General features: G+C 34.9%; 1 protein-coding gene across 1 annotated transcript; it reads left to right on the top strand.

Annotated features, from left to right (window-relative positions):
• Positions 1-64: 64 nt before the first annotated feature.
• LOC135683661 (TBCC domain-containing protein 1) lies at positions 65-16,186 on the top strand. Its single transcript, XM_065198976.2, has 17 exons — positions 65-281; positions 2,075-2,136; positions 2,467-2,529; positions 3,064-3,161; positions 3,500-3,608; positions 3,813-3,870; positions 5,949-6,024; positions 6,970-7,060; positions 8,113-8,179; positions 8,731-8,869; positions 9,725-9,908; positions 11,362-11,613; positions 12,250-12,425; positions 12,902-12,999; positions 13,988-14,043; positions 14,652-14,745; positions 15,279-16,186. Exons 1-17 carry the CDS (start codon positions 183-185, stop codon positions 15,339-15,341), a joined length of 1,785 nt encoding a protein of 594 aa, XP_065055048.2. The 5' UTR covers positions 65-182; the 3' UTR covers positions 15,342-16,186.
• Positions 16,187-16,880: the final 694 nt, after the last annotated feature.

The following is a 16,880-nucleotide window of genomic DNA, read 5'->3' as shown; positions in this document are numbered from 1 at the left end:
AAATATCCTAGTATATTGGATCGCCATGACAACTACCGAATCAGCTCGAGGCTGCTACTGAAGTTGTTGTTGGTGCACAGAATCGTCGAAAATTGATGGCGGGCAGCAGTAGATGTTTATGAGTCAAAATGTCAAAGAAAGCATATTTTTATTTTTAATTTTATTGGAAGAAAAAATGCAATATGTCTTCATCATCTTCAAGTGTATCACTCTGGATAAATCCTGAGCCATTTGAGTTTGGAATTGTGCCAATACCTCCTCCTACAAAGCTTGTTCATCATGTAAGCGATTTTTAGTTGAATATTGAAGCATGAAATGAAAACACATTTAGTCTAGCTAGAATTTAACTAATGAGATTTAGCTAACAATTAACAATTCGTGAAGGTATTCCACAGCTCTTAAAAACCCTTTCCATCAATTTTATAGTTAAACGTGAAGAGTTAATTTCATTCACAACCCACGAATTTACACTTACCTCCCAAAAGTATTCGAACGGAAGCCAATGTTGTGACTGTGCCGGGTCAAGTTGTTGAAAACAAAAAGAAAAGTTAATTGTTTATATTTATAGAATGACAATAGGAATCACTTCAAAATTTCAGGCAATCATAAAACAAAGTTTAAATTACACAAATTTTTAAATTTAAGTCCATAATTCATTTTATTGATGGAATAACTTCAATATTATTGATGGGGGTACTAACAAGACAAAAGGGCAGCACAGGGCCGGCCAAAAAATGATCTATGCAAATTTTCAATAAAATGGAGAGGAATTTTGGCACAAATGTCACAGTTTTATCAACTTATTGCTGCTTGGTCTTTGGAGGATCTCAATTTTTTTAATCATTTATGAAAAAACAAAGAAGCCATAGCATTTTCAATTACCCACTTTCGGATCTGGACTTTGAGATTACTCCTTTGAAATTGACAAACAAGTTTAATTTGACAAATAAATTTGGTGCAGATGTGATAAATGATGTACTTCTATTGCCATTTTGATGACAATTACTTTTTAAAAAATTACTTTTAGGTTAGAATCCTGAATTAGAAATAAAGGTAACATAACGTAAACAAGAATGAGTACTAAAAGACTAAGATTAACACCAACTAACTGACAAGAATTAGAGAAAACAAGCTTGAAACTATGTAGAAATTTTTTTTTTCTATCATCAAGATTATGCGCAGATAAGATATTTTTAGATTCCATTTTTGAAAGTGAATTTTGTGGATTATTTTAGAATCACCTTAGATTTAGTGTATGATGAAGAATGCAGTCTATTCCCGGTCCTTATGTCTCCCATCCCTATGCCCAGTTTGAAATGAAGATTTTATATATATTATCTTCATCCAATTTAAAATGAGTATAAAAAGAATGGATATAAAAACTCTTTTAGACTGAAGACTGCAGTTTAGTTGTACATAGGACCTTTAATATTTAATAATTAGACAGTAATTTCATATTTTAAACCTTGATTTAACTTTATATACCTTTTTCTGTTGTTTTCAAAATTAGCTTGTAAGCTAAATATTTGACACATTAAAATCAATGTACCTTAATAAACAAACAAAACAAAGAATTCCAACGAAGGTTAGTTTTGACAACAATATGAAACTATGAACTTACTGAAATAAGTTGGTGTCTATTAATCCAGCATCTACCCAAAGAATAAACTTACGAAAAACAGAAAACAAACCTGTTCACCATGCTTGGACACGTAATTAAATAACAAAACAAAGAACACTTACCAAATGACAAACTAAAATTCACATTCCAGTATTTCAATTTTTATTGATTGATCTTCATCCAAAGACTTTTTGATTTGCATGCCTCTCTCAGTAAATTAAAGAAACAATTTTTTGTTAACACAAATTTATTTAAAGCATGTTGTGCAGTTATTTTAAACAACCTTTTGCTTGATTTAAGAAAAGACAATGTAGATGCTGCCTCCTGTAATTTGTTTTTTGAATTGATTTATTTTGCTAAAAGCATAAATTCTAAAATTTCAAATAGGCCACAGAAATGTCCTTAAAAATGCTTGTATGCTTTGTAGGTTTTACCTTATTTTATTTGTTCTAGAATCTAAAAAAGTTGTTTGCTTATGCAAAAAACAAAGGTAAAGCAGGATATCCAAGAATAAGGTATGCTTCAATTAAGTCACTTTAAGCTTATTTTCATACTTAATACTGTTTATTGCAATTCCAGTTTCTCAACCAATTAAGAGCCTGCTCTTGTGAACCTTTGCCAGCCACCACTCATTCAGTCATTATCTCAATCCACTCTATTTGTGGTGTTTTTTTTCTGCCTGGGTGTCTTTTGGTCTTCCTCTGCTTCACTTACATGCAATCTTCCTTTTTGTTGAAAACTTTATTCAAATGTTTCTAGCTTCTTAATTAGTGCTACACAATGATGCAACATATTAACTATTAGTTAAAGATCCTAACCATTCATTGTATCCATTTTTATTGCAGCTATGCTATATGGAAGCATATTGCATGCAACAAACTCCAAATAAGTGAGGATGTAGCATGGTTGTATGTACAGTTCTCTTTTATTATTTTTATTATATGTAGCTTTTTTGAACGATATGATATAAGTTTATTCTTCAGTTCTCTTGCTTAATTTTGTCTTCTTAAACCAAACACAGTACATAATTTATGCTTGCCAAGGCCCTAGTTCACAATCCAAAATATAGAAATGAGATTTATAAAGAATGTCTAAATGTAAGTTTTAAACCACAAAACTAAGCATATGAAATTGATTCAGTTTTCATTTAAGTTTGGTAGCCACTTGTTAATAGAAAATCCTTAAAATTATTCTGCCCATGCAAACAACTTTTTTATTTGGTCTCAATGGGTATAAAGACATGGTAGTTTTTGTTATACAACGGGATGTTCAGTAAAATAGGCTTTGATTTTATAAACCCCTATTGGATTTGTGGTTCAGCAATGGTTTCATTAACCCACACTTCTTTACCAGGGTTGTCAAACCCTAGGCACATGGGCCAAATCTGGGTAGAGATACAGAAGTTCAAAAAATATCATTTTCTTGAATGAATTGTCTTCTAGATATTTTCAGACGTGTGATACAGTTACAGAGCATAATTGTGAATTTAGACTGATGGTAGCTGAGCAATATTTGACCTGTAAGACAGATGAAGAAAAGGGTTAGTCTGTTGTCTGCTTCCAGAAAATTTATATTTTGATACAAGGGAACCTTTTATTGCAAAGCCTCTGTAAGTAGGTTGTCAATTGATATCAAACTGATTTCAAATGATTTCAAAGTTCAATGATAATGGAGATAACAAAATTTCTCTGAGTAGCAAAGAAGTGCTTTTCAAATTCAAAAATGATGGCCCCATCAAGTAAAAGGCTTTTCTTAAAATATTTATCATGTCATTCATTTCATTTCATGGTTCTTTGTTAGTTTGGTATGTAGATAAAGTTCAGTTTTTGATAATGCATAAACTGCATTTTCATATGTTTTCTTTTTTCTTTCAAACAGCTAAATGGAGAGAAAGGTGCTCTGTAGATCTATTGAAGTTCCTGATATTTCTCTATATGCAGCATGCACATGTAATTTCCATAAAGGCTTCACTGGTGGTTGGGGAAGAGTATCCTTTACCTGAAATGGGAATCATTATAATCATCATAATATTGCAATGATAGTCGTAACTAAAACAATGCTAATCAACATCACAAATTTGTTCATTTGTTCAGCTAGTGGTCAATTAGTAGGAGATGCAAAATTTTAAGTTGATTTTTAAAAACTTGACAAAACTTTTGCAGTAGAGAATTTTCCTTAATACATGGAACAGATGGCCCTCTCGATCAAGGTCGCCAGAGCTGGAAGGAAGAGCTGGAGTTGGAGCAAAGGTATGCTGCTTTTGAAATTTAAAATTTTATTAAACTATTTTAATATAAGGTTTAAAAACAATTTGAATAGAATGTATTAATTTTTATCGATTTACAGACTGCCTCATGAATAATTCTGGGTCCCAAACTGTTTTAATAGATACAAACTGAAACAAATTCATTATCAACTTTCTTTACAATGCTTTCAGCTTTCCAAATCCAAACTTAAAATAGATTTATAAACTCAGGCCTCATAAATTTGTGGTACCAAAATGATTAGATATTGTCGAAGACTTAAATTAAAGATGACAGGCATCATTAATTTGTGTTAACAAAATGATAAGATATTGTCATAGACTTCAATTAAGAAAAGGCTTTTCTGGACCAATAGACATATTCTTGAGGGACAGTTGCTTTCAGTAGGGCTCTTAAGTGTGTTATCATAAAAATCTATTCTACAAATGTTTGAATTTTGATCACACAACCTAATAGAACGCCATGAAATACTTCTAAATATGCAAAATCAGTTAAACGTGTCAAAAATCGGGTGAGATATAGCCAATGAAATATTTGAAATTTGTTACCAGATTACTGTTATTTTGGCCTTGTTCATGAAGTTATGAGCAGAGACCGAATAACAGATGGGGGAAAACCTGTGCTCGTGTGGCCGATTTTCGCCAATAAGGCGATTTTTGTGACGACATCACTTCAAAACTCTATAATTGTTTGATAGATGAGAGAAACATTTTTCTTGGTGTCTTTCCTGTATATGGTTGCGTACAGTGGGTATACCTTGATTGATTTTATTTCTCAGGTCATTGTAAAGCTACTTTGTTATGTCAATTTTTACTTTACCCGATGTTAACCAATGATGAATCCAACAATCAACCGAAAATGAAAAATTAAGATAAAAGAAGGATATTTCACAAGTCTTTTCTTTTCAATATCAATTTGCAGGGTATTTTCTTTCTTGAAGTTATCTTGAATAGGCGGAAAATTATCTATTTGCATGGCGACTTTAAATTATTCTCAGCTCCATGAACAAGTCCCATCGAATTAGCGCCTAGATGCAACTTGGCATCTTGTGCTACCTGTTGCTTTGTAGTATTTTTACTGCAGAAATTGACGATAGAATGTTTCACTGCCAAAATTAAGTTGTGACCGATCCTTTGCTTTCCTGGGTGCAGCCTGTGTTCAAATTATATTTCCAATTATTTCCAAGTTTGGTTGCTTTTTTCTGTATTTTCCGAAGCAGGATGTCTTTTTGTCTTTGTTTTGCTGGCACAAGGTAGCAGAATATCGTACGCACGACTAAACCCCATACAATTTTCTATATCAGCATCCCCCCGAGTCTAGCTTGTGCCTTTCGAAATACCATAAGTTCTGAAGTTCAGTAGAATATGGTTGTTACTCCTTTATTAGAAATGTTGGCACTTACAAGCCAAATGAAGTTATAATACCATTTTGCATTTATTATGGGCCGCCATTCACATAATGTTCAGACGTCAAATATATCCTTAATATTTAATTCCCTTTTTAATACTGTATGTAATGGTTTTCGAGATGTTGTGTTTTTTATGTAATGAGATCATGGTTTGACTTAAGATTGCTAATCTGATGGCAACTTAAACGAACTCTTTCAGAAATCTCACCTTACTTAGGAATTGGTCTTTACAAAACATCATGTTTTGTTTAGGAGTTTTAACCCCAAGCCAACCTCAACTCATTTTGCGTGACTAGTTAATATCATGCAGGAAAATGCATTTGTTTTTAAAAACCACTTTCTTTGCAATAATGAACTACTCTGACAGCGAACGACAACCAAGATTGACAAGATCTTCCAATATGTAATGCTTTTCTTCAGAAATTAGCTGTTCGTGTTGGTGCTTTCTGCAAATAAGGATTAGTGAGCCGATTTGTTGGTTTAATTAGATTGCGCAACTTTCCTTTAGGATTGTTTCATCCAAACCTTTTGTTCGATATCTATTCATTCTTAGTAGTTTGTAATGTTATGTCATTTTGTTGGAAATACTGTTAAAGCCATCTTGCAGTAACAGCCGATTGCAGTAACATAATACTAAATTTTTTTCTTCTTTTAGACAATGAACGAGCACGCACAATTGCAATTTGTACAGAACAATCTAATGGAAATTTTAGAGCTGCTTGTTGAACCAGGTTTTGTTGATCAGTTTGTTTTTTCCGTATCGCATCGATCAGGGCAAAGCGTAGGGGTGGGGGTGGGGGAGTTGAGGGGCTAGGCTCAACAAGATAGCTTTTAGAATTGGACTCATCAAAGCGGGGATTTTTCAAATTTCTTTAGATTCAGTGAAACTGATCAAAAATTCCATCGAATAAGAATTGTAGTTAATTTCTGTATTTTTCTCTTCTCTGAGTCGGTTGTCAAACAGTCCTAGAATTTCACCAAGCAGTTATGGAGTTGTCGCGATGTGTAAACGAATACACAACATGAAGAACGCTTCACGAATACTGCGGTTTCTAATAACCAAACTGTGGAATTGTTTTGTTTATATCTCCCCGTTTATGACATTGGACAAAGAACAGCAACAATCTTTTTTACTAAGATTTGTTTTTTTCTGCGCATGCGTTTGATCAAAATGAGATCAAATGTTTAGTGAAGAGTTCGTGTAAGTGGTCAAACAGACCCAGAATTTTTCACAAAACAATTTTTTTGAACGCCTTCAGACAAGTGTCATTTGGCAAAACATGTTGACCAAACAGGCCAAACATTCTAAAAGATAATTTTTGCAATCAGGTGAAATATTCGATTGACCGAGACATAACCCCAAAATGGGGGATCAATTTAGAAGGGGATTATTTCTGAACGATGGATGAATTATATTGTCAGCATTGTTGATAAATCAGAACATGAAAACATGACATTGTAGATGAGAATGTAATAAAGATCCCTGTCTTCGTCATTTATATGTAACCTGTCTACGGTAGGACACAGTTTGATTCTCTTTTAATCGTGTGATATATCAGAGAATAGGTACTTTTACGCGATCTAGCTGCAATGCAGAAGCCTAGCCTACAGACGAATGATTTCCATTTGGCTGCAATCATCTGTTAAAGACTCTTGTCACTTAAATTTCATTTTAGATGCTTATAGTATGGGTGCTAATGGCGATAGCTCGTTAACTCTTGATGCCCTGAAAGCCCTTGGATTGCTTATTTCTGGAACAAGTGGCAGGTAAGTCATTCTTTGAAAACAAGCTACTTGGTATCTTGATGGAATTGTTAATTTAGGTCTTTTACATTCTTTGTGATATTTATTGTGATCCAATGCTTGGATTCTTATAACCCTTGACGATTACCTGGTAATCCAGTTCTAGGATTCTTATAACCCTTGACGATTACCTGGTGATCCAGTTTTAGGATTCTTATAGCCCTTGACTATTACCTGGTGATCCAGTTCTAGGATTCTTATAACCCTTGTCTATTACCTGGAGATCCAGTTCTAGGATTCTTATAATCCTTGACGACCTGATGATCCAGTGCTAGGATTCTTATAACCTTTGACTATTACCTGGAGATCCAGTTCTAGGATTCTTATAATCCTTGACGAGTACCTGGTGATCCAGTGCTAGGATTCTTCTAACCCTTGACTATTACCTGGTGATCCAGTTCTAGGATTCTTATAATCCTTGACGATTACCTGGTGATCCAGTTCTAGGATTCTTATAATCCTTGACGATTACCTGGTGATCCAGTTCTAGGATTATTATAATCCTTGACGACCTGATGATCCAGTGCTAGGATTCTTTTAACTCTTGACTATCACCTGATGATCCAGTGCTAGGATTCTTATAACCTTTGACTATTACCTGGAGATCCAGGTCTAGGATTCTTATAATTCTTGACGAGTACCTGGTGATCCAGTGCTAGGATTCTTCTAACCCTTGACTATTACCTGGTGATCCAGTTCTAGGATTCTTATAATCCTTGACGATTACCTGGTGATCCAGTTCTAGGATTCTTATAATCCTTGACGACCTGATGATCCAGTGCTAGGATTCTTATAACCTTTGACTATTACCTGGAGATCCAGTTCTAGGATTCTTATAATCCTTGACGATTACCTGGTGATCCAGTTCTAGGATTCTTATAACCCTTGACGATTAGCTGAACGTCCTACTGCCATGTTGATATTCGAAATATAATTCAGTATGTACTTGTTTCGAAATATTTTTATTTGTTCAATGATATATGTGATTTTATTTCCTTCTTTATTTTCATTTTTAGAGATGTGGTTCCTGTAGACGAACTTGCTTCAAGACAATCGCAAGCCCAAAGTTCTGGATATTCAAAGGTACAGATTTTGCTTACTTTGTTTAGGTGATTCGATAATTTTTTAGCATAATCATATAGTCTCCTGTATGTGACTGGTTTTAAAGCTTTCTTATACAATATAGTGCTGGAATTTTCTTTGCCTCTTCTTGAAATTGTGTTAATCGAATAATTGAAATCACACACATAGAGAAGTTTAGTTAATAAGGTATTACGAATATAGGTATATCCAAAATGAGGTAATATAAAGCAATGGTCATTCAACTTCAAACCTTGGATGTTTATTTCCTAACAACAGCAGCTTGCCTTACTTGCAATCAACGATTTTTATGATACCCATCATGCTTTGCTGGCTTGAGTAAGCCCTTCTTAAAGACACACCGTCGCGCTGTTTATTGGTCTACCAAAACAATGGTTTTGTGTACAAAAAAATTGTCATTGGTAACGATAAAAAATGATTAGTTTCATTCGCATGATTTATGATTGTTTGTTTTGCAACAGCAATGTTTTGTTTTTAGATTCTTTTATATTGAATAAATTACGATAATTTATTTTTAAAATAATTTTTCGTAGATTTCAAGGACATTTTCTACGAAGAAGCTTTACAAATGGATAACTTTGAATTTGAAGAGTAACCCTTTTGGAGTTTCTGGCACGATATCATCAGGACAAAGGCTGCGTGGCAGAGCATACAGTGTTGCTTGTGAAGATAGTGAGTTTTGATCCTGTTTAAACACAATCGGTATCTTCTATTCGAACTTTTTCACGTGTCTGTATGACTCCTAGGCAAAATTGGTATGATTAATGAAACAACGTGAAGGTATTTCATTATTCAAAGAATTAGTGCCGTTAATAAGTTAATTTTTTAAGTTTGTTTTATGTTATGCTTTCCTGTTATTGCATTTGATTTTTGTAATGAAAACGCTGCATTTAGAAGTTTTTAAGTCTTCCTCTTTTCTGTTTTCTTAATTTGAGCTAATTTTATAATTTTTAGATAATTTCAAAAAATTCTCTTCCTATGCTTCACCAGTATTTGTTTTCTATTTGTTCGTTTTTTCGAAGTTTGATTGAATCTAAATAGTGGAGTTTATGCATCCATGCTCTAGGTTTGATCACTCTGAAGATATTTAATAATACTTTAAACATCACATTCAATTGCTAGACTATGCTATCTCAAGCCATATTGCTAGCCTATACAATCTCTACAAGTCTCATCCTCAGCTCTTCAAGAACCCTCTTAACTTGAATAAAGAGAAAAGGGAAAGTTTGAAAAACAGAAGGAGGAGGATGAATTAGAGAAACATGTACCTTTAACATACTGAATATAATTATTCGTCCGATGTCCCCCTTTTTAAAAATCGGTTAATGACTAAAAGCAATCTTGCTAAAGTGTTATGTGTTGGCAGGACAAGTACGTCCACCCTTCCACTAAACTCTGATATTATTACCCGTATGTGAGGTCTGTTACTTTTTTTGAATTTTTAAGTATAAAAATTGTTTATGCATCACCATTATCAGCTTATTTGTGAGAGACGATTTATTTGTTTACTTTCAATCTCTTCTTCAGGCCTAAGTGTTAGCCTAAGCAGCAGTATGGGTGAAGAGCTGATAAGAAACAACCGAGCATCGATCGATCTTCGGGAATTGCAAGATTCAATTACTAATGAAATTGATCTGAACACGAGCATCAAACTAAGTCAAGGCCCCATTTCGAACAAAATTATCTCAAATGCCAACTTTGCTCCAGCTGGGTTTGTACTAATTTTGTTTAAAATTTAAAGCAGCATAAGATGATTTGTTGATTTTTCCTTAAAGGCTAATTGATTTGAATTTGAAATTGGGGGAGAAGGTCTGGGTAACAATTGTGGGGAATCACGTAGGGATGTACCGGATATCCGGTAGGCCGGATAATCCGGCGCCGGATCGCTGATTTTTTGAAAATCCGGTTCCGGCCGGATTTGTTTCCGAAATCCGGCCAGTTGCCGGATTTTCCAGAACTTTAATCATAACTAAGAAAATTTGGAAAACCAAGTCAGACTCCCTTCATACAGTGATTAAAAATGGATTTTCCAGAACTAATCAATATCGACGATAAAACAAGCGCCTTGAAAACAGATTTGAAATGAAAGTGCTCGTCATCACGAAACAGGAAGACTGGATGATATAATTCACAGATTTGGTCCAGGGTTTCCAGATCGGCTTTTTAGGCCAAATTTTTCATTTTTTGTTTTTAGATTTAGATTGCCTGGAAAAATTGTTTTTTGCTTACTACTTAAATTTGACCTTGTTGGCCTTTTCAGCAGAACGTCTAAAATTAATGAGTAATTACTACATTCATGGAATTAGTAGTTAACTACAAAGTGTTAACCAAATTTCAAATTTTATCACCTAACCTAAATATTATCTTGATATTAGCAAAGGGTTTTGGAAAAAAGTAAGATTCTTATCAAAGTTAAGAAATTATCTAACAGGCACAAGCGTAGAAATATAACCAGTGCCTGCTCGATGGATTCTTGAGAGAGTTTTTGATTTGGCCTTTTTATGAGCATTTTGGCTCAAATTGCTCACCAGTCTAGCCTTCGTTTGTAAATTCAATCTGGCAACCCTGAATAGGTCTCTTTGATCTTCTGGCTATACATTTTTTCGCAAAGTGGCTCAAAACTTTTTATTACTGAAAATTCTATAAATGGTCAGATTATCCGGTAGAATCCGGCCGGATATTCCACGAAGAAATCCGGTAAATCCGGTTCCGGCCGGATTCTGAAAATCCTGATTCGGTACACCCCTAGAATCACGAAATATTTGATCGTTGTAGGCAAAATCACTTGGGTAAAGGTTGCTTGTTTCTTCTGTTATGTATATTCCGGTACCCATTAGCCTGAAAATGGGTACATAGTTGTGTATTTGCTTTATTCCATCCCCTGAAAATGGCCTGTTACCTGGAATGTCCCAAATCTGCAGGGAGAATAAGGTATTTTCTTATGTTTGAAGTCATTTAATGGAATGGACCTCTCTATCATTCCTTCAAGAAAACAAAGACCGGGTTTATGTTTCATCATGGAAGTTTGTTTTTAATTGTTGCATGGAAATTATTAAAGTTATGCACCCCTTATTAAAGTTATGCAAACCGTTTAAATGGTTTGATCCTTACAAATGATTGTTGTCTCAAATACTCGAAAAGACCATGCAGCGTTTATTTCCTAGCAACCACATGATGGTTTTCAACCAAGTCTGCAAACGAACAGTGGCAAGAGCTGGAGACCCGCTGACCAAGAGCCGAGTAAAAGTGCACCGTTGCCAGTACTCACACATGTATTTGCTGTCGCCTTTACGTGCTATCTCTATCGAGAAATGTCACGGTACAAAGCTGTTTTTAGGCCCTGTCGAGACTGTTGTTAATATCATAGCCTGTGAAAACGTTGAGGTTTGTGCAGTTACAAGGAAAATCAATATCAAGTAAGAGAAAGCTATTTTCATGAAGATAATACGAACATAAACATTTGTATAAGTAGATAGAGAAAAATATTTTCTTTGTTTTTCGTCAGCTACGGTGCAATAATCTTGTTCTCTGAACTCAATGCTAATGTTTTTAATATGTGTACTATAATATACATGAAAAGTTGTGCAATTGATGTTTAGTAATAAATAATTTATTAGAAACGCAATTTTTAAAGCATTGAAAGATAATCATGGATGAAAGAATATCAACAGCATGTTGATTCAGTTTTGTCAACCTCTTTTTGTCATTGTTCTTGGGATTTCAAACCAACACTTTTACATACTCAAAAATATATTGAAACTGTATATAGCCTTTTTAACATACCTTTACGTACTCATAAAATATCTTGAAACTGTTCATAGTCCCTGGATAAGCAACAAAATCTAATGGCTGATTTCGTAACTCTGGGGAACATAAAATATCCCTCCATAGCCTCCAATAGCTATTGGGTTTGTAACTAGTATAATGGTATAACCCATGAATCAATTTAATACTTGAACAACGTCGTTTTTTAGTGCGACACAATTTTAGATCTCATGTACAATCATTCAATGCTCTTTCACAGTCTCGTTTAAAAGTCATATTTATTTCAGCTCATGTCGCAACTGTGTATTCCATTTGTTTACGGAGACGAAGCCTGTTCTAATTGGCACCAACGAAGATATCTTCTTTGCGCCGTATAGCACATTCTATCCAGCGCTACTTCAGGACATGGTTACTGTTGGCTTGACAGCATCGTACAACTTCTGGAATGAGCCTCTTTTACCAGGTGAACCTATTCTGTTGAGCCCAGCTCATCGAGTACCATCAGCAACAAGATTTTTAGAATCCTGAGCAGTTATTTTAAAATGAAGCTGCCAGATTCTCGTTTCCTGGCAGCAGTGTTTAATTGTGTTGTCTTTCATGCTCTCGTTTTCGCCATTTTTTCTATGTTGCTTTAAGATCAATTGCTTTTGTAACAGATGTCCTTATTAACAATACAACTTTGCTTGTTTGATCTTCGGTTTCTCAATACTAGGACTTGTTTCACTTCATAACATTATTGCGAAATGAACACCTTTTGCAAATAGGCTCCTAAACTGCAAGTTGTTAAATCGTTATTTGGCCTAAATTAGCCGAAAATGCACTGACCTGCATTTTTGTCAAATTTAAACGTTTTTGCCTACAGGTAGTTTTTTGCAAAGACTGAAAATGTATTACGCAATTTGTTTGATTTGTAATGTTTATTAGTTTATTTATCATAAGGTTCCGAGGCATCAACAGCCAGCAAAGTTTGGGATGAACTAGACGCAGATAACTTCTTTCGCTTATGTACACCCTTTGACATGGAGGGCGATACCAAAGTTAGTATCTTTCCTTACGTTCTACAAACAATTTTTTATCTTTGTCTTTAAGAGCCCTTCTACCAATTCTCCTAATGTTTCATTGTTTTGATACTGAGTACTAACAATTCTGTCCTTAGTCGATTCGAGAGTTTTTCACATAACTTTGCCCTGACGTTTTCCAGCCCCAGTTAATGTTACTTTACTTAATTAAGGCTTGGCTGTATAATGCTGTATTAATGAAAGCATGGCTGCATAATGCTTGTGAATGTAGGGTCACATATGGGGCTGTATTTACTGTTACCCTATTTTGTATAGAATGATGAGGTCAAGAAGAAAAGGGGAAGAAGGGGAGGGAAGAAAGATGAAAGAAGAAGGAAAAGAGAAAAAGGAGAGGGGAGGAAGGAGAGAGAAAGGGGAAGAGGAGAAGTGGAGCAGATGAGAAGCAAGAGGGGGAGAGGAAGAAGGAAAAAGGAGGAAGCAGAGAAAGAAAAGGGAGGGGAAGATAATGGGGAGAAGAAGGATAGAGAAAGAAAGAGAGAGGGAAGAAGTAGAGAGGAGATAAAAGAGTGGATGAAGGAGAATAGAGAGAGGAGGAAGGAAAAGGGAGAGAAAAAAAGGGGGCGAGTGGGAGAGGAAGAGTGGAAGAACGAGAATGGAAGAATGAGAGTTGAAGAAGGAAAAAGGAAAGGAGTAGTGGTGTAAGGAGAGGGGAAGAGGAAGAGGGGAGGAGAGAAAGAGGGAAAGAGTAGTAGAGGGGAAGAGTGGAAGAGGGGAAGAGGGGAAGAGGGGAAGAAGGGAAGGGGGAAGAGGGGAGAGGAAGATACAGAGGAAGAGAGAGTGGGTAGGAAGGAAAGAGGGAAAGGAGGGGAAGAAAATGGGAAGAAGAAGCACGAGGAGTGGAAGACATTTATTTTTAATTGTAGCTTCAGATATAATATAATGTTGTTTGAATCGCAAACAGTATTATTTTGAAGCAGCTTCCAGTAAAATGTTGTTTTAATTTTAGGAATGCCCATTTAGGCTACCGAAAAAGTACGAAGAAGCACTGCGGAAAAAAGAAGAGTAAGAAGTTCTTTAAGTTAACTTTACTGTCCACATCTCTTTGTGGCTCTTACGGTTTTATAGAGCTAGCATTGGATGTCTCTTTGCTCATAAAGAAGAGCTGGGATCTGGAGTTACGTCCTTAACAAAATAATCTAGCTATTCCCTAGCTTGTCATTACAATGTAAGATCTGTTTTTAAGTAGATGGTTATTTAAACATTCGTTCTAGTTATATTTTGACTTAACTTAACAGCATGTGTGATTTTGAATTCTAATCACCCATATGTTAAACTGTTAATTTCTGTTGAAATTATTTTCATTTAGATACCTGATAAATATTCTTGATTTAATTTGTGATTTTTAAGGATAGTATGATAAATTATAGCTCCTTCTGTTTACATAATGTGGTAGTTGAAATTGGCGGATGCAGTATACAGTAAACCCGCATAAAAGAAGCTGCGATTTTCAATAACAGCCTGAAATGTTTCTGATGTTTTTACATAGTGATTCTCGTACTGAAGGTGCTGCATTGCCAAAGGGTTATCCTGAGGGTTCTTAATGTACGGATTCTGTTCGGCTTTTTTCTGTCTCTATTTACTAACACCGAGCATTTGTCATTTCTATTTAGTCAGCTTGACAATTGGCATAAAATGGTATCGGAAGCAAAATTAACACGAGATCAGAAGAAGCAATTGCAAGGGATGGTGCAGAGTCGTTTTCAGGTAAAAATTTGCGAAATTATAGTTTAGACGTGTGAACACTACTACGTATCCTTATTCAGCAAGATGTCTCTTTATGACATTCAATGTTGTTTTTGTTACAAGATATTTTCAAGTCAGACTTCAGACAAAATATTACCATACCGTATGGAGGCATTTGCTAAACAGGGCATTTTTCATATCGATTGCCTACATGAGTGCTGTGTTTTCGCGAAAAATATCTTTTTTGACGTCAGATACACGTAATGAAAGTTATGGTATTTAACCTATATTTAATTTAGTCTTTCAGTTGGAAAATTTTCAGCCAGGGTATATTTCAACTGAAATATCTGTTTAATTGTTTTTCTGTATAATGCAGAGCCACGTATACATGACACGAGTATGTAACTTTGTAGGCAGAACAATTAATTTCGAGTTGCATTTTTAGAACCAGATACTTCTCACTAGGTGGTTGGTTTAATTTTCTAAGATAAAAATCACTGTTGAATTAAAGTATTTTCTTTTAATTTCATTTTCTTTCACCGTGATCTTCTCAGGAATGGTTAAAGGAAACGGGAAATCAGCAGCTACTGGAAAGTTTGACCCTTCAGCACAGATGAACTCAGAAACCTTGAGTGAACTCAGAAATGAAGCTCATGTCAATACGAGAGAACGCCTCTCAAACTCTCGAAACTTCCGACCACCGGTAATCAATCTGAGTTTGTGTCTTAATAGATATTTCATAGAATGATAGAGGGATCTTTAGTATTTGGGCAGAAAACCTCAAAAATTTTCTACAAGAGCTAAATTTAATTAAATGTTTTCTTGTATATCGTATTCAAATACGAACTATGTTTGTTGTTACTGAGAGGAATGCAAAGCGACCCTTTTTTCTATCATTTTGTTGATGAGGTGTAGTTAAGATGGTGTTAAATTGAGTTGCGTTTTATAGTTGATTGGAAAGGAATATAGTAACAGTTTGAACAAACGATTTCATTAGAAACTTTAGAATACAAAGCTATTTAAATGAGAAATATATATAATGAAAATGCACTACTTTCTAGAGTAGGATGTCAGTTTGTAGATTAATTGCAATTTTTGCCAATTTGAAATTTCACTACAAATAAAAGAATACTTTTTCACAACAAAGTGCAGTGGTACTTTTCTCTGGTTGCCTTGATGTTCTTATCTTGATTATAGCAATGTTGGAAATGCTATCTGAGAGATATGGAGTAAAAGGCTACCTCTAGACTTGAAAATCTTACTATTCCGTTCTTTTTATGATTTGTTTCTGAGCCTTTTTCTGTACAGAAGTAAACTCAACAGCTATATCCGGGGTGCGAGGCTGGAAGCAACTAGCTGCAGTGAATGTAAAAAAGAATTGATATTGGCTGTACACAGGCATCAAGGTGTTTCTCTCTTTCAATTGTCGCTGTTAAACTCGGAATTCTGATTCCTAAAGGATTTAAAAAAAGAGGTGTTGAAATGTCTCAGTTTGTTGGGGGTGGTCCCCTTTGTGTCTCTTTCTATAGAAATTGAATTTCAAAGGCTCGAAGTCTGATCTTTGGCTTCCATTTGAAAGTTTGCATTACTGATCTTTGTAGCCTTGCAAGGAATTTGCTAATTTCCAGGTCTAGACCCAAATCGCTAGTTTCAGTTGATAGGCCCTTAACCCTTATGAAGGTTTTGATTTGAAAATTACTTAAATGGAGGGATCACCAATGAAATTATGGCTTAAAGCGAAATGGATACATGATAGTTTCATTAATAAAAGGTATGCTGTTTGTTTGTATGGTGTGCAATCATTCCAATTCAGCGATACATTGTTTGATAGTATACTGCAAGCAGTTATTTTGGATTTTTATTATGTAAATGCAGAGTTTAATCCCAGCTCTGTATGCGTTTGGTTTCAGACATAGAGACAGGGATATAAAAGGGAATTTTCGCTAGACTAAGAACAAACGATCTCATTTGTAGTGTAATATCTAGTTGAAGGAGTAGGAGTGGAGCTTGTGGCGTTTGGCTGCTTTGCTTATCAATAAATGCCCGTCATTCAAACTGCAATTGGCTATATTGTTGCTGATAAGGTACTTTTTTCAAGTAGAGTGCATGTTTACATGGTCCTAATTCAGACTCGATTTGCAATGGCGCCAATTTTA

This window comes from Rhopilema esculentum, chromosome 7 (genome assembly GCF_057945365.1).
Source record: "Rhopilema esculentum isolate cy_ngs chromosome 7, ASM5794536v1, whole genome shotgun sequence".
Lineage (NCBI taxonomy): Eukaryota > Metazoa > Cnidaria > Scyphozoa > Rhizostomeae > Rhizostomatidae > Rhopilema > Rhopilema esculentum.
The sequence above is the reverse complement of the archived record's forward strand: the minus strand, read 5'-3'. Positions and strand labels throughout refer to the sequence as shown.